This window comes from Uloborus diversus, chromosome 6 (assembly GCF_026930045.1).
Source record: "Uloborus diversus isolate 005 chromosome 6, Udiv.v.3.1, whole genome shotgun sequence".
In the NCBI taxonomy this organism is placed as follows: domain Eukaryota; kingdom Metazoa; phylum Arthropoda; class Arachnida; order Araneae; family Uloboridae; genus Uloborus; species Uloborus diversus.
The window spans coordinates 29,768,108-29,794,159 of NC_072736.1; the positions used below are offsets into that span (position 1 = coordinate 29,768,108).

At 36.5% G+C, this 26,052-nt stretch overlaps 1 protein-coding gene across 1 annotated transcript in view; it reads right to left on the reverse strand.

Annotated features, from left to right (window-relative positions):
* Positions 1-1,966: 1,966 nt before the first annotated feature.
* The window catches only part of LOC129224307 (uncharacterized), a 34,482-nt gene continuing 10,396 nt past the window's right edge, over positions 1,967-26,052 (reverse strand). Inside the window, exons 2-5 of the mRNA XM_054858741.1 lie at positions 20,558-20,879; positions 8,246-8,480; positions 7,735-7,960; positions 1,967-2,495 (exon numbers count right to left, since the gene is read on the reverse strand). Of these exons, the coding sequence (XP_054714716.1) occupies positions 2,151-2,495; positions 7,735-7,960; positions 8,246-8,480; positions 20,558-20,879 (1,128 nt within the window). The 3' untranslated portion in view covers positions 1,967-2,150. The remainder of the gene's footprint in view (positions 2,496-7,734; positions 7,961-8,245; positions 8,481-20,557; positions 20,880-26,052) is intronic.

Consider the following 26,052-nt stretch of genomic DNA (forward strand, 5'->3'; position numbering starts at 1 on the left):
AAAATATATCATCTGCTCAGACTTCATGTTATATTCAAATTATTTTTGAATCGGTGTTACATAGTCGAACGTTTTAAACTAAATTTTCCTACATCTTCTATGAATGTCGCCAACACTTCGCAATGCTCTTCCTTCCGCTTTGCTTGGTCAGTATGAATTTGGGCGTTTAACACAAAATAAACTAAAAAGATCGTGGATGAACTATTTGGTATCCGAAAACGAGAGAGACCCAGGGCCCAATTTTGACTACGGGGTGGGAAGAGGGGAGGGGACAATGAAAACATCTGGGTAACCTACAACATCGAAATATTTTCCACGAGAAGGCACCGCCTTCGTCACGTGGTATTCGATGATTCTATTTCGCAGTTTTCGGTAGAAGGCATATTCGGATCATAGCATTTTATCGTAAAAGCAGCTGTTTTTAAAATGTAAGAGTAACAAAAGTAGCGACAGATAAGTGGAGCAAGTATGTAAAAGGATATTAATGCATTGGAAGGGGAAGGCGGGCTACAAGGCTAATAAGTGGACTTTCCCACTTAGATTATGATTCCAGGCTTAGAAGGCTAAAAATGTACAGTCTTGAGCAAAGAAGAGACCGAGGGGACATGATTCAGTTGGTTAAATTTATTAAAATGAAAGATGTTACGGGGCTAAAGTTTAGCAATGAAAACAGGACAAGGGGTCATTGTTTCAAGCTATTTAAATCTCAGGCTAACATGGATATTAGGAAAAATTATTATTTTAGCAGGGTAGTGGAACCTTGGAACAGCTTACCGGAAGAGGTGGTAATGAGCAAGGGAGTAGATAGTTTTAAGAGGGCCGATGATCTTCACTGGGGATTGTTAATTGACTAGGACCAGTCTAGCTGGGCCCAGAGCCTGTTGCTGGTCGTCACTTTTGTATTTGTATTTGTATACTAAGATTTATTATGCACATTAAAATGCTCGCCAAAGTTAAGGTTGTCTGGTTGTCTCATTTACAAGCGGAAGGATACGTTTACTGATCACCTCCGCGTAAAATGGAACCCTGCGTTTTAGAAGGCGGGGCGAAGTGCCTTCTAGTGGAAAACGAGCAATACCGTCCCTCACTTCACAACATTTTTTTCATTGCAATCAAAGAGCAGAAATTTGAGAAAAGTACTTGCAGGGTTACGTCCTTCTAAAATCTATTTAAGAACAACTATGCCCTTTTTTAAAAAAATTCTCATTATAAATCCAAGTTTCAAGTAAAATGTAAGAATCAAGTAAGATTTCGGGGCTATGGTAAGTATCCCACTTGACCCTGCAGAAATTAGGGAGCGGGGAGACCAAAACTTAGGTGGAAAATCTGCGCGGAAATTTTTAAGGGGCAAGTTGGAAAACCTTAGCCAAGAACGGATGTCACGGAATGAGAATAACTAGCACTGTTTAAAGCCCTGGTTTCCGAGAAGCGAATCGCCATCTTCGACGTCGCTCTTCGCCGTAACGCTGAAATCAAAGTCAAGTGGATTCCGGCGTGGCCATTCACGATGTTGATTTAGCTCGGGCGCGCATGCGCAGAAGAATCAAAGTTTCGTCTCGGCAAGGAGCGACGCCGACGATTGGAGTGTTCGCTCCTAGGAAACCACGGCTTAAAGAAATCCTGAACTTTTGCGATAAAAGTTACTATTATCCATGTTGATTGCAACTTTTACCGTAAAATCCTATTTCACCGTAAAATTTTACGGTAGAATAAACGAGAATTCAAAAACGCAAAATGCGAAAAGCAGACTCGATCTTGAGACCTTCGAAATGTCATGCGGCTTCGCTGCCCACCTTACGAGTTGGAACGCATCGCTTGAAGGGAAATTTGGTGTGTTATGTACTTCGCACTGTAAGTCACGTGGTGGATTTATTGGCGCTGCAATCATTTGTTTTTTCTGTACAATTTGCTGTATTTTTTTTTCTGTTCTGTAAAAACTCCATTTTACAGTAATATTCACCACAAACCTTTCCTGAATTTAACAGTGAGGGCCCATCAGGGCTGCTCGTCAATGAAGAAAAAGTTCAAAGCTGCCATGTCGACAAATACTGTCTTACTCACCATGAAATATGACTAGATGCTCACTTATTTTTAAGAACAGTATCTTAGCTTAAAATATCATTTTCCTCCGAGATTTTTTTTTTTTTTTTTCATGTCTCCACAGGCTCTTTGTTCTTAGATTCATTTAGATGCTTTCTTTGAACTGCTGGTGTATGTGGCGGAGAATACGTATCGGATAGTTCGCTGTCAGAAGATTTCCCTGTAAGGTTTCCACCTCCTAATTTGAAAGAAGCCACACTACAGTTCAAAAAGTCGTCCATCGCGTTTCCAGCCGATATTCCAGAATCATGAGAAGCCATTAATGTATTTCCCTTCGATGTCTGTAAATTCTGCTTCGTGATTTCTGCTCCTGCCGATGCTGTATCAATCATCGATGCCACTGGGGACAAGGATTTTGCAAAGATGAAATTAGGGATGTCCAAAAGGCTTTTGACCTGGTATGGGGTAAAATTTTAAAAAAATGTATTAGTTTTTTTAAGAAGATAGATATGAAATTTACAAAGTGAATATTTGTTTTTCAAACATTTTTCTGCGAATCATGCTCCTGCTAATGTCCAAGTGGTTGGTTTGCTTCCCAGGTATGGAGTGCATAGGAGTTGGTTAAACCAACGGGCTAGGTGTATGAACCTGGTACTCAAGGAAATTTGCGTTAAGCGTAGTATCAGGTTTATTGATGTGTGGAGTAAATGTAAACGAGATTGGATTGCTAGGGATGGCCTGCATCTGAGCTCTACAGGGGTCAAAATGGTTAGTGGTTTGGTTTTAGAGGCTTCAGAATCAAAAAACTAAGTTGGAATGGGGGGCATGGTTTAAGGAGCAGAATTCGAAAGGGTACTAACTATTGGGATTTTAGTAGAAACGGAATTAGGGTGGCTAATAAGAGAACAGATTTTAACAGTTGGGATTCAAATAATCGTGCAGCATAAAATAAAAGTAAGATGGGCTTACTTAAGGTTTTTTATACAAATGCCCGTAGTATTAGGAACAAGATGGAAGAATTGAAAAGCATAATTATTGACGAGAGGTTGGATATCATTGGAGTTACCGAGACATGGGCTACCGAAAGTGATGATGATTTATTATCTATTGCTGGGTATAATTTGTTTAGACAAGATAGAGTAGGTAAAAGAGGTGGTGGGGTTTTATTTTATGTCAGAGACACTTTAATTTGCAATGAATTGGTAATTAATGCTAAACCTAATGAGATTGATATGATTTGGCTGGAGTTGATTAGTAATAAGGGCAAAAAACTACGTTTAGGGAACATTTATAGGCCACCCAACTTAAGCCAGGGTCAAGACGAACAGATGTTTAGTATTATTAGTGACATTTCTAGCAAGGGGTCAGTCATCATAATGGGAGATTTTAATTTTCCCGGAATTGATTGGAATAATTTTTACCATAGTAATAGCAGAGAAGAGGAATTTTTGAAAGTAATTGGTGACTGTTTCTTGGATCAAATTGTAACTCAGGGTACTCGTCAGGATGCGATTTTGGATCTAGTTTTCTGCGACATGGAAGGCTCCGTTCAGGGGTTATGTGTAGGGGAACACATTGGAGATAGTGACCACAACAGTATTAGGTTTGGGATTAAATTTGATATGCACAAAAAAGAGAATTTTAGGTTTGTGCCCAATTTCAGAAATACTGACTTTGAGGCACTTCGGCAGAGTTTGAATGCAGTTTTTTCTTCTGGATTGGACAATAGCGATGTGAATCTTCAGTGGGCAGAGTTTAAGGAAAATCTAGCGAATACGGTTAGGGATCATGTTCCTTTTAGGAGAAAGGGTGTCAACACTAAAATTTGGCCAATGTGGTTCTCCAGGGAAACTAAAGACGCTCTAAATTACAAGCAAGCTGCTTTTCATAGGTTTAGAGAAACAAGTCATAGTGCAGATAGGCTCCAATATTGTAAGGCAAGGCGTAAATTTAAGTATTTGGTACGGATTCAGAAAAGAGAGTTGGAGCAAAGACTGGCAGATAACATAAACAGGAATCCCAAGAGGTTTTTTGCATATGCTAATTCGGGGAAAGTTCGAAATAGTCATATTGGGCCACTGGCTGATGAGCACGGAATTTTAATTCAGGACGATAGTGATATTGCTAATGTTCTTAATAACTTTTTTTCGAGTGTTTTTAACGATAACTGTATCTCAACAGTTGACACCAACAAGACACAAGCTATAGTACAGCTTGAGGCCTTTGTATTTTCCAGGGATGACGTTTTACTTCATTTAAAAAAAATTAAAGAGACTAAGGCTCCGGGGCCAGATAATATTTATCCGAAAATTTTAGTTGAATGTGCAGAGGAATTAGCAGATGTAATCGCAAACATTTTCAATGCTTCTTATAATTCAAGGACAGTGCCAGAGGACTGGAAGCTGGCTAACATTACACCGCTCTTCAAGAAAGGGTCTAAAGGGAGTGCGGGAAATTATAGACCTGTGAGTCTAACTTCAGTGGTTTGCAAAATTTTTGAAACATTGATGAAAATTAAGATAGTAAATTTTCTAGAGACTAATAATCTATTGACTAGTTTTCAGTACGGTTTCAGGAAAGGTAAATCTTGTGCAACTAACTTACTACACTTCTATGACAAAGTTACCATGGCATTGGACAATAAGAAGCCTGTAGATGTTGTTTACATTGATTTTCAAAATGCTTTCGATAAGGTACCGCATGTTGCTCTACTTAGCAAATTAGCTGATATAGGAATAGGAGGGAAAACTTTCATTTGGGTAAAAAACTGGCTGACCGGAAGGAAACAAAGAGTAGTTGTAAGGGGAAATTATTCTAATTGGAGTGAGGTCTTAAGCGGGGTTCCTCAAGGATCAGTGTTAGGGCCTGTTTTGTTCAATGTCTTTATGAACGATATTCACAAAAATATTTCTGGGAACATGAATTGTTTTGCTGATGATGTCAAAGTTATGGGGACTGTAGAAAATGAAGAACAAGCAAATCAGTTGCAAGAGGATCTAGATCATATTACGGAGTGGGCTGATAAATGGGGTATGGCTGTTAATGTTGGGAAATGTCAAGTGCTACATTTAGGACATGGAAATAAGTGTACAAGTTATTATTTGCAAGGTTCAGTCATTAGTCAGGCAGACAAAGTTACTGATCTAGGGGGTCTTAATAAGTCAGGATTTAAAGTCTAGCCAACAGTGCAGCATTGCTAGCAACAAAGCCAATAAGATGCTTGTGTTTATCAATAGATCTATTTCAAACAAATCTAAAGAAGTTCTTCTGCCCTTATATAGAAGTTTGGTAAGACCCCATTTGGAGTATGCTGTTCAGTTTTGGTCTCCTTATCTTAAGAAAGACATTAATGTATTGGAAAGGGTTCAAAGGCGAGCTACAAGGCTAATAAATGGACTTTCCCACTTAGACTATGATTCCAGGCTTAGAAGGCTAAAAATGTACAGTCTTGAGGAAAGAAGAGACCGAGGGGACATGATTCAGCTGTTTAAATTTATTAAAACGAATGATGTTACGGGGCTAAAGTTTAGCACTGAAAACAAGACAAGGGGTCATTGTTTTAAGCTATTTAAATCTCTGGCTAACATGGATATTAGGAAAAATTATTATTTTAGCAGGGTAGTGGAACCTTGGAACAGCTTACCGGAAGAGGTGGTATAATGAGCAAAGGAGTAGACAGTTTTAAGAGGGCCATTGATCTTCACTGGGGATTGTAAATTGACTAGGACCAGTCTAGCTGGGCCCAGAGCCTGTTGCTGGTCGTCACTTTTGTATTTGTATTTGTATTTGTATTCTCAAGTTCAAAATTGGCACGAGCCATTTGCGCCTACAGAGTTTAGGCGATTCTACTCCTTAAAAAGTGAGCCATAATCGTTGCAAATTAAACATTCGATTTCGACCACTATTATCCTTATTGCGACACTGAAAGTGTCTGCTTCAAAATGAACAACAAGGTTTAAAAAAGAAATAAATCGAAATCCGTTTTGCTTTCCTGTCTTTTGATCGTATTTTTTACATTAAAAGTATGAAATTTTTCGATTATGTTCCCGTTGTATACTCATTTTTTTGGATTGATCAAAAAGGAATGGTAATAATTTTGGAACCAAATATACTTGCTTTCGATAAACACCTAATATACTTGCTTTCTTACACAAGATCATCAGCTAAAACAAAGAAGGCAATTTTTTTTCGAATATTATTTCTAAGTGCTTCAGCTGGGAAGACTTGATATACAATTTCCCTCTGATTGCAAAATTTGCTCATCCCCCGATTTCTACATGAATGCATTTTCTACGCATAGTATTTAAAACTTTGCCCCGCTATTTTTTCATCGTTTTAATTTCAGCAGTGGCACGGCGAGAAAGTCAAACCCTATGTTTTAGTATATAAGTAAAACCTGTAAAGTTGACCACCCTTGTAAGTTGACCACCTGTCTAAGTTGACCGCTATTTTCAGGCACAGAATTAGACCTTATCATATAATTGAACCTCTATAAGTTGACCACCTGCTTAAGTTGACCACTAAAGTAGTGCACCGCAAGTGGTCAACTTACACAGGTTTCACTATATTGCCAATCCTAATTCAGTAGTTGTATATAAGAATCGTATGACTCCCCTCCCCCTCCCCTGAAGGTAAACTCTGGTTGCACTAGTGACTCTCAGTAATGCACGCTTTGAAGAATTAATATTGGAAACTAATCAATACATATTCCGATGATTTTGCAGATCACACACCTCCTAATCTAAACATGCATGTCAGACCTCGCAGACAATATGTTGTTCTCATTGCTTTAAAAAAAACTGAAACTAGAAAAAATTATTTTAAGAAACTTGAAGTTGGTGCAAATAAGAATGCGGAGTAGGACTTTGCCTTGATCCCTGTTTTGAGATTTATTAAACCAAAAACTTTTTGATTTTTTTATTGTAAGTAGTACACATAGTTTTACGCTGTTTTTTTTTTTTTTAATTCAAAAAATCTGGCTGTGGAGTCGGAATCGGGAGTCGAAGTTCCCAGACTTAATGGCTGTTCACTTATCGGCCGGCTGTCTCGTCCATCCAGTTATTTGACGTGACGGACTGCCGACGAAAACAGAGTAGCATTCACAATGGTTGCCGTAAATAAATCACGTGCTGAATTCACCCACCAGAGAGGAGTGCGCTGCTTGGCGGAAGCCAATGAAATGCTGTCCTACTTTTGACGGCCGTCAGATATCAAGGTTCTTCTGATCGAAACCGTCCCGTCCAAGATGGCTTGCTGTCATGGCAACCAGCAAAGAAAACCTGTCTCGGGTGGAAAAAATCGGTACGGACGTGACGGATGGCCGATAAGTGAACAGCCCGTTAGTTTTTTTTTTTTTTTTTTTGTCTCTGTGAGGACCACCTCGTAAGAGCTGGAGTCGTGGAGTGGAAGACGGATTGATTTTGGATTAAAGGAGTCGGAGAGCAGGAATCGAAGTCTGGGCCAGTCATTTTTCATCCGACTCCGCAGCCCTGAAAAAAATATGCATATTTTGGAAAAACTTCGTTAAAAAAAAGGGGGGGGGGGCAGTCAGCGGGTTCAGGTTTTAATTCATCAAAAGCTTTTATTGTTGTGAGAGGAACTTTCATCGTCTCTACGAATTGCATAATGCTTTCTTTTCAACTATTATTCCCCCCCCCCCAAAAAAAAAAGAAGGTAAAGAAAATTTATGATTACTTGTCTAGGTGGCACTTTGTAATACTCTTCTGCAGGTCCTTCTCTGTCAATGGATGTCGGGCCGATTAACCAATCAGCAATCTCATCCAGTTCTTTCTTATATTTTCCTCCATCTTGCTTACTGTGATAAGAAAGAACCTGGTGTATGGTTTGTGCTAGAGCTTGTAGTAGCGAGACGGCTTCGTTGCAAAATATAAGGATCTCTCCTTTGCCAGTTGAGCTGTCACTGTAATAAAAATAAATAAATAAATAAAAACCCAACAGGCGTGGGCGGGGTTCACTCATTGCTTTTGAAGCAAAGCAATCATATATTTAGCCCCTTTTTTTCACGACCTTAAACTTTGACCACTACTCAAGGACAAACAAATCAGTTTTTTAGAAAAAGAAACTTCACCTTTTCTTATCATAGTACCACTAACACATCCTGAAATTTTTACGAAAATTGAAAAACATCAACTATCAAAAGTGTCCAGCTTTTAAAAAAAATGACTCTTAAGTAGTTCTTTCGTACCTGCAAGTAGTCATGGAGAGAACTTTATTGACATCTTCCACTTTTGCTTGAGCCATCAACTGGAACTTATCCACCGTGTTGAGATACCATTCTTGTATGACATAACCTTGTTGTGGATGCAAAAGAATCAGTTTCTTCGGGGTGATACTCAAATAGCCATACATACCCAACAGTCCGGCGTGGAAGGAAAAGTCGTTGTCAACCAGAGATATTTCGAATTCACTTCCATTAAGCACTGGAAAATATATCAGGGTTAAATGTTAATATGCCATTTTTCGTTTAGATGGAAAAACTGCTTGCATGAAATTTTTTAAACTTTATCTTAACTTTTGCACTAAAAAGTTAAGACAATGATGTAATGGTAAAAGCAAAAAGTTTAAGTATTATGAAAACATAGAAACCACTGATTTAGCACATATTTGGCTGAGCAATATACATACTATCAAGCTGTTGGTTACTATCCTAGTGGATTCCTGGGTTCGGAACCAAACGCTGGCAAATACTCACGAACACATACGGAGTACTGTCAGCCCCGCTTAATCGGGTAACGGATAAACGAATACCCCGCTTATACGAATACAATCTCCCGGAACCGAATATTTCCCCATAGGTGTAATGTTACAGATCCCCGCTAATGGTGATTAGCATATATTTTTGCTGAGAAAAATTTTGAGTACGTTAAAAACAAATTAAAAAACAGCAATTATTGACTTAAAAATTTAAAATAGTATTTTTCGGCAAATAACGGGCAGGAGAAACAACATTCATGTTCCATAAAAGCATTTCCACTATTCTATCTAGTTTCTTTTATTGTTGCCAACAGACAATCGATAATTAAATTGAAATACACAACGAAATATAAACATTGCAGACGGAAAGTAATTCATTAATATTACAACCCAAATTCAAAATAATAGAATATCCGAGCTGTTTGAATGAAACGCGCCCCTGAGTCCGAGAAAATGAAAGCATGCAAATTAAAAAGAGTAAAACTTGTTGTTCATGAATGTGTAAATCAATTTAAACACCTTTTCAAATATTATTTTAACAACTTATAGATTATTAACACATTGAAAAAATAGATTTTTTTTATGGGTCAAAAAATTGGAATAATCTAGTTATTCAATGTGAATTTTAAAAAGTAGCGAAAATATTTGCACACCTGTTAACCGATAGTTTGTTACAAGTATGAAGCTTGGGGCTCGGATAATTTTACGCTCTTTTAAAAGCCTTTTATTGCTCAAAATGAGTCGTCAAGGTGATAAATAGCATAGGCGGATTTGACTGAGTTCCTGGGGGGGGGGGGGGCAGGATTTTTTTTTTTTTTTGAGAAAATTTTTACTGCCCCCCTCCCCCCCCCCCCACTCTTATGTTTTTGTCTGTGCCATGTGTTTCCTGTGATGTATAAGTCCATGTTTTACTTTTTTGTGTGTCGTTTTCATTAATGTGTGTTTCACGCTGTCCTTTTTGAATTGACCTTAAGAGAGGGAGCTGGTATCAAAAGTGAAGCAAGACTCCCTTTTAAGTGGGAAATGAAATATCTCCAATTTTAGGGGGTCGAAGGTTTCTTCCACGGAGGAAATTTTGTAAAACGGATACACAATTCTGCATTTTGAAGCCTTATAAAGGTTAATTGGATAGACATAGAAATTGATAATATTTTTAATTATAAGTAGTGCAGAAAACGAAAAGGAATAGAGAGGTGGTGTATCATTTTTTTCCTGGCTAAACAGATTGAAAATATGGTGTAGAAGTAATTGGAGCCCACTTTGCTTAGGATTTTCAAAGACTTATCTAATTATTTTCAAGGAATCTAGAATAAATAAATAAAACACACTTCATTTATACTTTCCAGTCTTTGATATTTTAGTACTTGATTGTAATTTTTTACAGTCCTGTTCTAACGTTGTAAGAAATAGCTATTTTAAATTTAAAAGAAAAAAGAAACCGTACATTTCTCATGACAACAATTTTTCTTAAGTTGCAAGTGGGGAAGAAAACAGAAAGAAATAGAAGTAGTGTGTATTTTTTCCGTGCTAAACAGATAGACAATATGCAGAAGAAGTAAGATAAAAGCAATCAGTATAAAAGAATTTCCAAAGTACTGCATTCAGGATTGAATAAATATCAAAATATGAAACATGTGAGTCACAAAATTTATTTCAAATAATACGTTACAAACGTAAGAACCATGATTTTTACATTTTTAATACAGGATGTGGCAAAGAGCTGAATTTGACATATTTTGGCAGTCCTCCCCCTCTACCATTTGTTAGAAATTTTAAAATTTAAGGTTTGTAGCCACACGTTTCCAAATATTCAAGGTTTTCAAGCACTTGAAATTAGTTTTTTCAAGCAATTTTCATTTTTTAAGGAACGAATCATGAAATTTTTTTTGGGAGTTAGGGACCCACTTCAAAGCAGGGGCCCTAAGCAATAACTTGTTTGTATCTTATAGGCAAATTCGACCCTGTTTGTAATTCACTCTTATTTGCAGATTTTTGCTTAATTTTTTGTAATTTTAACGAAAATTCGTCAGTTTTTACGGTGAAAGGATTTTTACGATTTTACCAATCTTTGTTAGGTTTTTATAGACATTTATAAAATTTCAGCAAATTTTTCCAAAGCTTTTGATGACTCTCTGTCTCTCCCCTCCCCCCATCTCTCTCTTAAAAGAGAGAAGGGGGAAACAATTTCTCAAAAGGCCAATTAATCTAATAAAAACATAAATATTATGCACAAATATACTTTAAATGTGGACACAAATCATAACGAGTAGATCGCTCAGCACACCAGTGACAGCTGCACTATTTGTATTTAATGTTCGTTTTTTTACTTCCTTTTACAAAAAAGGAAGTATTGTATTCGCGAAAAAATTTTCACTCAAAAATCGCCCTTAATTTCCATTTTGCTCACCCCCAAATGAATGTTGAGTTTTTTTTTCGATTCGACCACATGCGGAAAAGTGCCTAAGAATGTATAGACACGCGAAATATCCATTTTGACCATCACCGAGGTAATTACAACGACTTTTCTCGTGACGTCTGTATGTATGTGCGTATGTGTGTATGTGCGTATGTGCGTATGTATCTCGCATAACTCAAAAATGGTATGTCCTAGAAAGTTGAAATTTGGTACATAGACTCGTAGTGGGGTCTAGTTGTGCACCTCCCCTTTTGGTTGCTTTCGGATGTTCCTAAGGGGGTCTTTTGCACCTTTTTGGGGGGAAATCATTGTTAATATCAATGCAAACTTAAGTGGTGTTATAATTTGGTAAACACTTGGTGACGTATCGCCAAGCTTTTGGTCGCCAAGTTTTTTCGCCAACTTGGCGACGATTTTTTTTTTTTAAATAACTTGGTATTAACTTGGCCACCGATGGAAATATTTAGAGAGTTAATCATTGAATCACATTATTTTTATTTATTTTTGAAAGTACAGTAATTCATTTTCAAAATTATTTTTTGGCAACAGGGGAAAAACAAACGATTTCTTTTTTCTTACTTTTTTTTTTTACTTAAGTATTATTTTCCCGAAAGAATTTTCACTCAAAAATCAACCTTAATTTCCATTTTGCTCACCCCCGAATGAATGTTGAGTTTTTTTTTTTTTTTCAAATCGACCACATGGATAAGTGCCTAAGAACGTATAGACACCCGAAATATTCATTTTGACGATTCCCGAGTTAGTTACAACGAATTTTTTCGTGACGTCTGTACGTACGTATGTATGTATGTGCGTATGTGCGGATGTGTGTATGTGCGTATGTATGTCGCATAACTCAAGAACGGTATGTCCTAGAAAGTTGAAATTTTGTACGTAGACTCCTAGTGGGATCTAGTTGTGCACCTCCCCTTTTGGTTGCATTCAGATGTTCTTAAGGGGGTCTTTTGCCCCCTTTTGGGGGAAATCATTGATAATTTTGATGTAAACTCAAGTGGTGTGTTACAATTTGGCGAACACTTGGCGATATATCGCCAGTCTTTTGATCGCCAAGTTTTGTCGCTAACTTGGTGACAAATTTGGCGATTTTTTTTAAGTTTTAAATCTGGTTTCAATTTGGCCACTGTAGGAAATATTTACAGAGTAAACTATTAAATCACATTAAAATTACCAATAATGGGAAAATGACATGAAATTGGAGTAAAAGGAAGTCATGTGATTCACACATCAGCTCGTTTCCTTTTCTTTTCTCCCATCAGAAAAGGACATTCGCTTTTCTCTTCATTTTCATTAAACTATTCAAAAAAGAAAAAGTCATGATTTTTTTGTTTTAAGATTTTGGAAGATGTGTTGTTACCATATAAAGTCCTCCCAAAACTGGGGTGCATTGCCCAATATGCCCCCCCCCCTCCCTATAAATCCACCTATGCCCTTCCGAACTATTCAAAAAAGAATTTTTTTTTAAAATTTTTGGGAAATGTGTTGTTACTACATAAAGTCCTCCCAAAACTAGGGGGGCATCGCCCCCCTCTGCCCCCCATAAATCCGCCCATGATAAATAGGAAAAAAACGAAGTTATATATTGTATTATTTCTTAAAGTTAGATCATCCAAAATGGTCGTTGAAAAATGCTTCTTTCGTTCATAGGTTTTGGAAAGAACGTATAGCTATCTTGTCCACGCCAACTACACCTGGACGGTTGCATAAATTGCAGTTTTAATTGCGGATCTACGAAGTAAGACCCAAGATAAACATGAAGCAGAAACGTGCGTGACTCTCCTGGTGAAAAAGAGAAGCTCATACAAAGGCAACAAAGTTGGAAAAGTATTAAATTCAGTGATGAATCTCTTTTTGAAATATCTGTGAACAAAAAAATGTGTTCGGGTTTGACGTTTAAAAAGAAAAGCGTCTGAGAAATCTTGTGTAAAGCGTTCTCTCCAATTTGACACATTCATTTTGTTTTGTGTGTGCATAAGGGCTGCTAGGATTGGGAAATTATACGTATCTTAAAATAAAACAATGCGTAACTTCCGCTGTTTATCAATAATATTGCTTGATACTTTATCTGATGCACAGCAGTTACACATTTAGGGACACATTTTATCTTTCAGCAAGAATCTACTCCTCGTCATGTCTCTAAATCGACTCATAGATTTTCATTAGAAAGAGGAATTTCGGAATTAAACTAGTCAAGCAACTCTACCAATTTCAATACGATCAAAAATTTGAGGCACCGTCAAATCTAAAGAAAGCGGTTCAACACCTGATGCCCGTCAGCAAAATTGAGCTCGTTGCCTCATTGAAGAGGGTTTGGAAACATTTTTTGAAACGATTAATGTAAACAGGTGGTAGAATCCGTGTGCGAAAGGATTAATGTAAACAGGTGGTAGAATCCGTGTGCGAAAGGATTAATGCATTGAATCCAGCAAAAAATGACGCATTCTAGTATTGATATTGTTACAAATTCTGTAAATAGTAATTATTTGTATGATTAATTTGTTGTAATCTGGCTAAATTTGGCGTTTATTCTATTATCTTTTATCTAAAATTGTTTTAGTAACGTAACCTGTAAATAGTTTCTCGTAATGAATGTACAACCCCCTTACATTCGAATGCAGTATATGGTCCCTCTATTTCTGAACGATAAGAATTGCGAATGGAGTAAAAAGAAAATATTAGAAATTGGTAGAACAAGGTAGGATTTTCTGGATATTTCTTTGCCGAGTAATAAAAAAAATTGAATTACAGTTAGTTTTTGCTTGTGAATCGTATCAAGTGTGCGCTAGAGAGCATGTATTTAGCTCTGTGTGTATTAGCCTTCGCGCTGTGCTTTGCGTATTTTTATACAAATACATGTGTGATCGTTGAGTTTACGGTGTTATTTGATATTTGCTAATTGCTGATGATTGTTTTAGCAGTTGTAACTACACTTCCTGTACATAACTGCAAATAAATCTGTGCTTTTCTCAAGAACTGTGTCGTCATTCAAAGAAAGTATGAAATTGCATCGAACACGTAACAATATTGTTTCGTTTGAAAGTGTTTTTCCCCCTTTAATTTGAATATTCTAATTTTTTCACTCAATGTTAAACTTCATCAATATGAACTTTGGATTATTCTGTCTAAAATTATTTTTAATTTTGTATATTTGAAATGAAATGCACAGTTTAAGATCTAAGAAAGGTGGCACAATCATTTAAATACCTAATTTGCACTTATATTTGGTTAAAATAAACTTTTTTCAGAAAAGTGAGAAGTATTCTATTGTTTTGAATTTGGGTTGTAATTACTTAAAACACGGTAGTTGAAGTTAGAAAAATGTTCTCAAAATACCTTGAGCAAGGGATCCACTATTATGAACTATCTCAAAAAAATATGCACTGATAAAAGGTGTCGAAACAAAGATTTAATACCTCAAGTTGTAAGTTACATATTTATAATTTTCATACGTACTTTTTTTATATACTTAATTATTGTACTATTTTGTTGATTACTTAGCTTACTTCAAACGCTTTTTAATCAAAAACATAGTTTCTTCTATTACTTAGATATTGATTTATTATTACGTTTTAAGACAACAGTTGTCAACCAGGAAAGGTATAAATAAAATTTCTCCGCTTAATGAAATACCCCGCTAATATTTCTTGGAACCGACGGTATTCGTTTAAGCGGGGCCGATAGTATATATCGTGGGTCCAAACGTCCTGTAGTCAGTCCCTAACAGTTAACGGGGCATGATTAAAGCACGAATCCGTGGACCTGCTCACCATAACTTCAGGAACACCAAAATAGTGTACACTTCTTTTATCCCCATTTTTTTCTTTAAGCATATTTAAAGTTGCAACAATTTAAGCGTACATTTTAGTAGGATTAGTGCGCAATATATTGGTACAGTATACGACGGGGACCCAAAAGAAACCGGACTAATGGTGCGATGCCAATCCTAAATGTAGTTGAGTGTTCTGCAGCTAGATGGCTCAAGTAGAGACCTTTACAAACCAGCTGTGCAAGTGGTGTCAGTGTAGTTGATAATGTCTGATCGTAGTGTTGGTTTTCTCAAGTGTTGTTGCTTTACTCCTGCGAACTCATTATCGCAGATTTAAAAAAACAAACTGTAAGCTTGAAATTTTGCTTCCTGCTTGAAAAGTCTGCAACGAAATTGCTTACCAAATGCTTCAATAAGCTTTCAAGAACGATCCTATGAGCCGTGCATAAGGTTTCGAGTGGTTCGGGCGCTTTAAACGTGGTAGTATGAGTGTTAAAGATCATGTTCGTTCTAAGCGCCCTTCAACGTCTCGAAATGATGAAAACGTTGAAAAAATCCGACAAAAAATCAACGAGAGTCGTCGTTTTACGATTGACAAAACTTTAGAAGAAACAAGAGTGAGTTGGAGCTCGCACGGGAGATCAGAAGAATAGTTCCTTCACCATGATAACGCTCCCGCACACTCAGCCTTCGCTATTAACCGCTATTTGGTCTCTCAGGGGTGGCTAGTCGTTCCTCGACTCCCCCCCCCCCCATATTCACCAGACCTCGCCCCCTGTGATCTTTTTCTGTTCTCAAAGATGAAAAAAATTCTGAAAGTGAAGCGTTTTAATGATGTAGAGGCTGTAAAAACTGCTTCGCAACTGGCACAGGACATGGTCAAAGTTAAAGAGTTCCAGGGGAACTTCTAACAGTGGAAAAAAAGAATTAACAAGTGTATTGCATCTAAGGGTGAACACTTTAAAGGAGACTAAAGAAAATTTGTGAATAAACTAATATATAAATACTTTAGAACCAAAATCCGGTGTTTTTTTTTGGGTCGTATAATCACCGAGATGAGATGGAAAAGTGTGAGCATCTGGTTTACGGCGGAAGTAAACACATGTCGTAGTTTTTCAGGGATGCCAGTTTTGCAGGTGTGTGTTAGCCTCTAAATTAAGTGGAGTCGCATTGAAATGAGCGAAACATCCTAATTAAATTTTTACTTTTCCCTCTCATTCAGATAGACCCGTCTTACCTGGACGTCCATAGCATCCGATGGCAGATACTATCCAGATCGTGATAGTTAAAACAGTTTCATTGATCTATGTAAATATCCAAAAACGAGCTGATGTGAGCATCACATGACTTCCTTTTACTCCAATTTAATGTCATTTCCCCATTACTGGCAATTTTAATGTGATTCAACAGTTTACTTTCTAAATACCACCAACAGTGGCCAAATTAAAACAGATTTAAAAAAAAAAAAAGAACACCAAATTTGTCGCCAAGTTGGCGACCAAAAGACTGGCGATATATCGTCAAGTGTCCGCCAAAATATAACACCATTTGAGTTTACATCGAAAGTAACAATGATTTCCCCCCAAAAAGGGGTAAAAGACCCTCTTAGAGACACCCGAATGCAACCAAAAGGGGAGGTGCACAACTAGATCCCACTAGGAGTCTACGTACCAAATTTCAATTTTCTAGGACTTACCGTTCTTGAGTTATGCGACATATATACGCACATCCGCATATACACACATACATACGTACGTACATACAGACGTCACGAGAAAATTCATTGTGATTAACTCGGGAATCGTCATTATGGATATTTCGCGTGTCTATACGTTCTTTGGCACTTATCCATGAGTGGTCGAGTCGAGAAAAAAACTCAATATTCATTCGGGGGTGAGTAAAATGGAAATTAAGGTCGATTTATGAGTGAAAAATTTTTCGCGCATACAGTACTTCCTTTTTTGTAAAAGGAAGTAAAAATTGCGGGACCTTAAGTAATACCGCTTCCAACTTTTTTAGGTGTTTAAAGAAAAAATGGCACAAAGACCCAGTGAATTTATACCTCGAACCAGTAAATGAACACAAATTATTCCAGTGAATAAACATGATAAATTTTGATTTGAAAAGAAAATTAGTTTCTTTGAAATTGATCTATTTATCTCTCTACCCATCTATATCTATGTCTCCATCTATCTATCTATATAGTATCTATCTTTATCCCTATCTATATAGCTATATATCTATTGGTCTATCTATACAGCTATATATCTATTGGTCTATGTATATATCTTCATATTTGTCTATCTACGCATCTATCTTCTTATCTTTTTATCTACTTACATATATCTCCGTATACTTATCTATTTTTAGATACATCTACCTATCTATCTATCTATTTACTAATCTATCTATCTATCTACATATCTATTTTAGCTCTATATCTCAACCTGTCTATCTCCTTAGCTATCTATCAATCAATCTATCTATACGTCAATTTATCTTTCTACCTACCTATATGTATCTATATATCCTTCTTTCTACCGGTCTATATTTATGTTTCTATCTATTTATCTATATCTATTTATCTATTTATCAACTTTCCTACATCTATCAATCTATCTATCTATATACTTGTCTATATGTCTACATATCTATCTCTCTATATATTTATATGCTTATCTACCTGTCTATCTACTTATCTATTTATCTACCTGTCTACCTACCTACCTATATGTATCTATATATCCTTCTTTCTACCGCTCTATCTATTTATGTTCCGAGCTATCTATCTATATCTATTATCAACTTTCTAATATCTATCTATCAATCTGTTTACCTATCTATCTCTCTATCTATCTACATGTCTATATGCCTATCTACCTATCTATCTATTTATCTACCGTACCTACCTTCCCATATCTATCTATCTATAAATCTACACATCTACATGCCTATCTATTTATCTATTTACCTGTCGATCTATCTATATCTCTACCTATCTATCTACATATCTATCGGTTTATTTATATAGCTATATATTTAATAGTATATCTGTATATCTACCAATTTGTCTAGCAACAAATCTATCTGTCTATCTGTTTATCTACTTCCCTATCTGTCTATGTACTCATCTATTTTTCTATACATCAAACCTAAGCATCTACTAATCTATTTATCTATCTAGCTGTCTGTACATTTATTTATATATCTATATTACTGTCTGTCTATCTACATATCTATCTACCTATATAACTCCCTATCAGTCTATATACCTATCTATCTATCTATCTTTCTATATATATGTATAAATATATACAAATATATCTACCTATTTATTTATCTACCTATACTTCTATCTCTCTAAATAGATAAGGAGGTAGATAGATATATAAATAGAGTGATATGTATAAATAGACAGGTAGGTGGGTAGGTAGAATAAGCAGATAAAAAGGTAGTTAGAGAAACAGATAGATAGATGGAAGTGCAAGTGGATAGGTAGATAGATACGTAGGATAGATAGATAGATAGGTAGATATAGTTAGATTGATGTATAGGTTGATAGGTAGGTAGATATATAGATCGATATACAGGTAGATATGTAGATATATTTACAGGTAGATAGATAGTTAACTGGAGAGATAGAGATGGAGATAGATCAATAGATAGATATGTAGATAGATAGATGTTTAGGTAGACACAGAGAGAGACATATCTAAATAGGTAGGCAGAAAGATGGAAATAGGTAAGTAGATAGATAGATAGGGATAGATAGATAGGTTAATAGATAGTTAGATTGATAAATAAGCAACTAGGTAGGTAGATAGATATACAGGTATATATGTTGATAGACAGGGGTAGATAGATAGATTAATAGATAGATTGATAAATAGGCAGGTAGGTAGGTAGATAGATATGCAGGCATATGTAGATAGACTTGCAGGTAGATAGATAGAGAGATAGAGATGTATGAATAGGTAGGTAGATAGATAGAAATAGATAGGCAGAAATAGATAAGTAGCTAGATAGATATACAGATAGAGTGCTAGAGATAGAGATAGATAGATATACAAATAAATATGTATGTAATTCAATATAATATGGTATAAAATAATTAAAGAAAACGAAAAAAAGCATTAATATGCTAAAAAGTGTATTGTGTGTGTGTGTGTTTGTAAATAAGTATATCTCAAAGAATCTTAAAATCTCGTTTTAAATCAAACGAAATTTTGTCAATGTTCATTCACTGGTTTTTCGTAATTTTTCGTACCCAATGACTGAACACCCCACTACCTGAAAAACTACGCATTCTGCATTAACTGAAACGACTTAAATCCATAGTTTAAACATGAGTACATAGTTTATCTTTCGCAGAGTTAAAAGATAAAATTTCAAAATTAATTTTTATCAAAATAGTTGCATGCACGAAACCAGCCTTATAATTTTGGCAGAGAAAAAGAGTGATGCACACACACACATGCACAATCGTAAATATTCTATAGATTTTCCAGGAAAAAAATACGCGACCAAAGTAACCAATCAGGTGTCAGATAGCTTAGAATATCAATGAATAAAGCTATTGTAGTCAATATATTAAGAAAAAATCTTTTGGAAGCTTAATTTTCAAAAATATTACGAGTTTGTTCATTCACTTGGTAGTGTTCAGTCACTGGTCGCTCTACCCTACATGGATTTTCTTGTGAGAGAGAGGCACCAGCTTTTACTACCAAGACCAGGGCATCACTTCGGCTTGATAAGACCCTGGATTCAGGGTCATGGAATGTTTCATGGAGGTTTCATGGAAGGGGGTTCATGGAAACATTCCCTTCCCTTCAGAGCCATGGCAAAATTCTCTAGAAGTAGAGAGAGATGGTGATGTCATCTATTGGGTGAGACCAATGGCAGACTCCTACTTTTATAAGGATAGGAGACCAAGGGCGGTCCTCTACCCTAAAAGGGTAGGACAATCTCCTACCCTTTTATAACTACCCTCTCCTCACTTTCTCAAGAGCAGTTCCCTCTACCCACTACCTAAACCACTCCACCTGTCTGCTACGCCACTGCCTCTGCCTCTCTGCCTTAATCCCTACGCGCTTCGTCAAAACGCTTTGGATTTGAACCTAACCTAGTAGCATATAACAACAACTCCCTTCAGAGTTGCCCCCCCCCCTCCCCAAGTTCAATAACGCAAATTCCTCAACAAAATGTTTCTCAAACCTCTTTTCCTTTTTTTTATTTTTTTCCCTCAGCGCCCCTTTTTTATTTTATTTATGTATTTCTTAATATTTTTATTTATTTATTTATTTATTTTTAATCATTACTATTATTATTATTTTATTAGAAAAATTCTCTGCTATGCCAATGACATAAACACACACACACACAAACTAAATAAATAAATGAAATAAAACATAAATATGTAGAGTAAAATGAAATGAAAGAAACAATTTAAATTAAAAATAAATCAGGAAATAAATTTAAATAAATAAATAAATAAAACAATTCCCTCGAAAAATCTTGATGGCGCAACTCGCGCCATAATCCCCCCCCCCCTTCCTCCTGTGGGCACCCCTGACTCTCCTTACAATAATTCTGACAGAATTTACTTTTCTCCAGCTGTATCACGGGACTAGGAGGCCACAGGATCGCTCTGATAGCTGCCATCCATTCTTGGCTCAGAGTCTCGCTGTCCGCTGCCAGGTGGATGACGGCCTTGTTGTCGTCGGATATGGTGAAGGCGTATTTGTGACTCCGAGAGCTGCTTCGGTACACCACAGCTTTCTGGCAGGACACCGTTTTCCAGAAGACAGCGTTGTGCTTCCTCGACGTCCCGCTTTCCGCATTGTACACGCTGATCATCAGACAAGGATTCTTTGGATCATTTACAAACTCGTCTGGCTGGATGGAGACGCAACGTTTCTTCCACACCTGTTGCAAAAATGTTTGTCGTACTATACAATAGGCTTTAAAAACTGCTTAAGGCTTTCAGGGTCGGCGTCAATATGAAAAAATAATATTTTCGGGCTTATTAGCAATGGTCTAAAGGAAAAAGAAAATCCAGATGTTTCATCAAGCTCTGCGGCTGACATCATCAGTGGATGAGTGACTGAATCGTTCGATGTGACTGAAGTCACACCGAACTCATCCACTGATGATGTCAGCCGCAGAGCTTGACGAAACGTCTGGATTTCCTTTTTCCTTTAGAACACGGTCAATAAGCCCGGAAATGTTATTTCTTCATGTAATAGGCCTTTTTTTTTTTTCATTATGGTTACACTTTGAAGTTTTAGAATTAATATGTGGACGATTATAAACATTCTTTTTTTTTTTCTTTTTTTTCGAATTCAGGACGAACTGTATCATTACAAGTAAAAGTATTATGATAATAAAACCTCTACACGCTAGCGCCAGCAAGCTCACATCTCTATTACCCTAAACCTTTTTGAAGAATAATCTGTGGATGATTAGAAACTTTCTTTTTCTTTTTCTTTTATTGAATTCAAGACGAACCGATTCATGAAAAGTGAAACAGTAAAAGCATCAGGATAATAGAAACTTCCATAAGCCAGCACCAGCTCACATTTGTTGTAAAACTTCTCTATACCAATATTGGATAAAAATGAAACAACGTTTAAAAGCACAGAAAGGATAAAAAGTTTATAAAAACGCAGACATGTTTCGGAGGCAATAGCCTCCTTCCTCAGTGCGAAATGTACAAATGGATGAATCAAGGTCAAGGGAAAGTTTAAATTGCGTAACCGGAAAAACATTGACCAATCAGCTATCAGCGAGTGCTGAGGCAAAATATGACGTATTCTAACATGTAAGATTGAATAAGATTGGAGAAAAATGCGGAACAGCAAAAGACTCATTGCAAAGATTATTTAAGTTTTTTATGAATGTAAAAGGATTCCAGAAAATCTAATTCACCTACTGTAGTAGGTCTGCAAATGATCTTGGCTACCGAAAAGAGAAAATTGTGCCCTGTGTTCCAACAATGTTTAGCAATTGAAGATTTGTTCAGTTCCTGTTTTTTAACGTGGTTTTCATGTTCTTTCAAACGAAATTTAAGTGAACGCCTTGTCTGTCCCACGTAACCGATATTACATTGACAAGGAATGTGATATACGCCCCACTGATCAAGTGGTTTGATTGGGTCCTTCAGTTTGGAAAAAGAAAGTTTATTTATGGTTCTGTAAATTACGCCAAAGTCAAATTTACTGAGAATTCTAGAAATACGAAAAGAAATATGTGGATAAAACGGTAAAACCACAAAATTTGTAGAAGAAGAACTACGTATGTTGGAGGTTTTATTCCGGGTTGAAAGTTTGCAAAAAGCACTGTCGATGACCTGAAGATTTTTTGAAAGCCGTGACTCTGGACATGGGTTATCCTCTTCAGGTCATCGACAGGGCTTTTTGCAAATTTTCAACCCGGAATAAAACCTCCAACATACGTAGTTTTTCTTCTACAAATTTTGTGGTTTTACCGTTTTATTCACATATTTCTTTTCGTATTTCTAGAATTCTCAGTAAATTTGACTTTGGCGTAATTTACAGAACCATGAATAAACTTTCTTTTTCCAAACTGAAGGACCCAATCCAACCACTTGATCAGTGGGGCATATATCACATTCCTTGTCAATGTAATATCGGTTACGTGGGAAAGACAAGGCGTTCACTTAAATTTCATTTGAAAGAACATGAAAACCACGTTAAAAAACAGGAACTGAACAAATCTTCAATTGCTAAACATTGTTGGAACACAGGGCACAATTTTCTCTTTTCGGTAGCCAAGATCATTTGCAGACCTACAACAGTAGGTGAATTAGATTTTCTGGAATCCTTTTACATTCATAAAAAACTTAAATAATCTTTGCAATGAGTCTTTTGCTGTTCCGCATTTTTCTCCAATCTTATTCAATCTTACATGTTAGAATACGTCATATTTTGCCTCAGCACTCGCTGATAGCTGATTGGTCAATGTTTTTCCGGTTACGCAATTTAAACTTTCGTTTGACCTTGATTCATCCATTTGTACATTTCGCACTGAGGAAGGAGGCTATTGCCTCCGAAACATGTCTGCGCTTTTATAAACTTTTTATTCTTTCTGTGCTTTTAAATGTTGTTTCAGTTTTATCCAATTTACCTTGCACAGAGCTATCCCTTTTCAATCTATACCAATATTCTGTATTTCATGTATTGTACGTTTTTCACGAGAAGGCACTTCACCTCGCTTTCTCGAACGCAGTGTTTCATTTTACGCGAGGGTGATTGGTAAACATATCCACGCGCTTCTAAATGAGACAACCAGACAGCCTTAACTTGGGCGTGCATTTTAATGTCCAAAAAAGTCTTAGTGTCCTTTACATCACTTGCTCCACTTATCTGTTGCCATTTTAGTTATTCTCACATTTTAAAACTGCTACTTTAACAGCAAAATGCTATGATCCAAATATACATTTTGCCGAAAACAGCAACATAGAATCATCGAATATCACGTGAAGAAGGCGGAGTCAAGGCTACAGCATGTGGCTTCGCTCTCTTGAGGCTCAAAAAAGTAAAGAAAATGCAACTGGTTCGTAAGTCAAAGAACTCTAGTCCTTCAGAGTTACTTTTATCCATATCTATTTTTCAGTAGCCTCAAATATTTTTATAGTGTTACTAGCTGCGTTACCTGGGGTTTCACGGTCTACCTCGAAAATAAAAGTTATACCTAACGACAAATGTTCAACTGTGTTAAATAAAAGAGAATAAATAATGGAAAGTTGCTATAAGTCGGAACAATAGCAACAGTTCCAAAAAAAAAAAAAATAAAATAAAATAAAATAAAAAAATCTTTCGAATTTTCAAAATTAATTTGAATTCTGAAATTTTGAATTCAAATTATATTTCTCGCAATCACGAGTTGCGGCAGGACCCTACTCATTGGGTACTACCCCACTCGCTTCTCTCTCGAAACGGTTCCTGTCCCTCCTCTTAGGCGGTTAAGTGTGCATAGTTGTGTATGTGTAGGCTTGGGTGTGTACATAGACCTGTGTGTATGCACGTTGGCATGTGTGTAAAGGCGCAGGTGTGGATGTGTGAGTTTGTATGAGCGTGCATGTGTGTAGGACATGAACGCCACCGACCAGGAGCAGCGGCTACCGGGAGGAGTCGCGCCTGCAGAGGGCGGTGGAGTTGAAAAAGGAACCAGACATCAAGGACGTTCAAATGAAAGCAATAAGCAATCGTGATTGCTCAAAAAAAAAAAGTTGAAGTTTGAATTTTAGTCGCTAAAAATTCCCATTTGAAATGAGAAAAACTATGTAAATAAAGTTTACACCCCCCTAAAAATTAGGATGGACGAATAAATAAGGAGGAATATAGATAAAAGGATCATTAAAATAAAGGCAACAGTCCCATCACAATAGCATCAACAGTCCCTTTGAATCCTCAGTAGAAACTGGACAACAGTTCCCAAAAATCCCCAGCACAAACTCGACATTTGTCCCTAAAAACCCGTTACTGACTAAGGACAATGCGCCCTAAAGATTTCTGTCTGAGTAAGGACAACAACATCTAAAAATTCCCATTACTCCTCCAAAACTCTCCATTAGAAAGAGAAAAACATTCCTTAAAATTCCCTTTTACCACAAGGGCATCTCTTTCTAAAAATGCCTGTTAAAATAAGGGTAACAGTTTTCATATAACGTAATTCAGAGTTACTTTTATCCATATCTATTTTTCACTGCCCACTAATATTTTTATAGTGCTACTAGCTGCGTTGCCTGGCATTGCACGATCTACCTCGAAAATAAAAGTTATGCCACTATTTGGATAGGTATTATAGTTTGAAAAACCCCTTTCAGAATGAGGGGAAATTTTAAAAGTTTATTCTTTCTTTTAATCACCATCAGAATTGGAAAAATAGCTGCAAAAAATTTCCCCTTTGAATAAGTTCTCAAAAAGTCTCCATCAGAATAACGACGTCAGTTCCTCAAGATTCATATCAGCATCAATAATTCTAAAGCAACGTTAACGGCAAATCTAAAACTACCGATTAGATTAAAGTGAATAGTATAAGTCTCTGCTTTTAATACTACTGAAATCTTTGATTACCTTCTGCTTCAGTGCAAAAAAATTAATGAATCACGGAAAAGTAACCAAAAGAGGGAAATAATTAAATCTCCTGATTACAGGAAACCCTCAAAGCAAAAGCAAGAATTTTATTTGTTCACACTCAAGAAAAAAAATAGCAGTAAATCTTTCTTCTCAATGATTTCTTTTACGTGACGGGGCGCATCTCGGCAGGCCCATCATTTGGGCAGTTAGGTGACTGGTCTTTTGCCCCAACCCTTCTTCCTCCAAGATTTTAGAAGCAAAGTAATTCTAAAATGATTGGGGTATTAACCCAACTAAGTACCAAAAGCTTTCCCTTTCAATGAGCTCCCAAAGAAGATATATTGTCCGTTTTTCACAAGAAGGCACTTGACTGATGCTTCGTCATGTGATATCCGATGATTCTATTTCGCTGTTTTTGACAGAAGGTATATTCGGATCATAGCATTTTGTTGAAAAAAATGCAAGAACAACTAAAATGCCAACAGACAAGTGATGTTAACGACACTAAGACATTTTTGCGCATTAAACTGCATGCCCAAGATAAACTTGTCTGGTTGTCTCATTTAGAAGCGCGTGGATATGTTTACCAATCACCCCCGCGTAAAATGGAACTCTGCATTCGAGGAGGCGTGGCGAAGTGCCTTCTCGTGAAAACGGACAATATACACTTTCAAACCCAGTGACAAAGTTACTACAGCTGAACTCATTGATTAATTTAGAAATTGAAACATCCGTCAATTTAAAGTTTTTATTATTATTATTGTTATTATTTTTTTAATTCTAATTTTTTTTTTTGGAAGGGGGGCAGCTGCCCCCTTTATCCCCATCTGGATACGTTCGTGAGTACAGATGGCTATTGCCATCCGCGTCGAACAAATATTGCAAAGAGCTAACTTTTTCATTCTAAGCAATCTTTAACAGCTGGTAACCTCTATTTGCGGCCACTTTTACATAGGGAACCCTAGTTTATCACGTCCAGAAAAAAAATAGCTTTAATT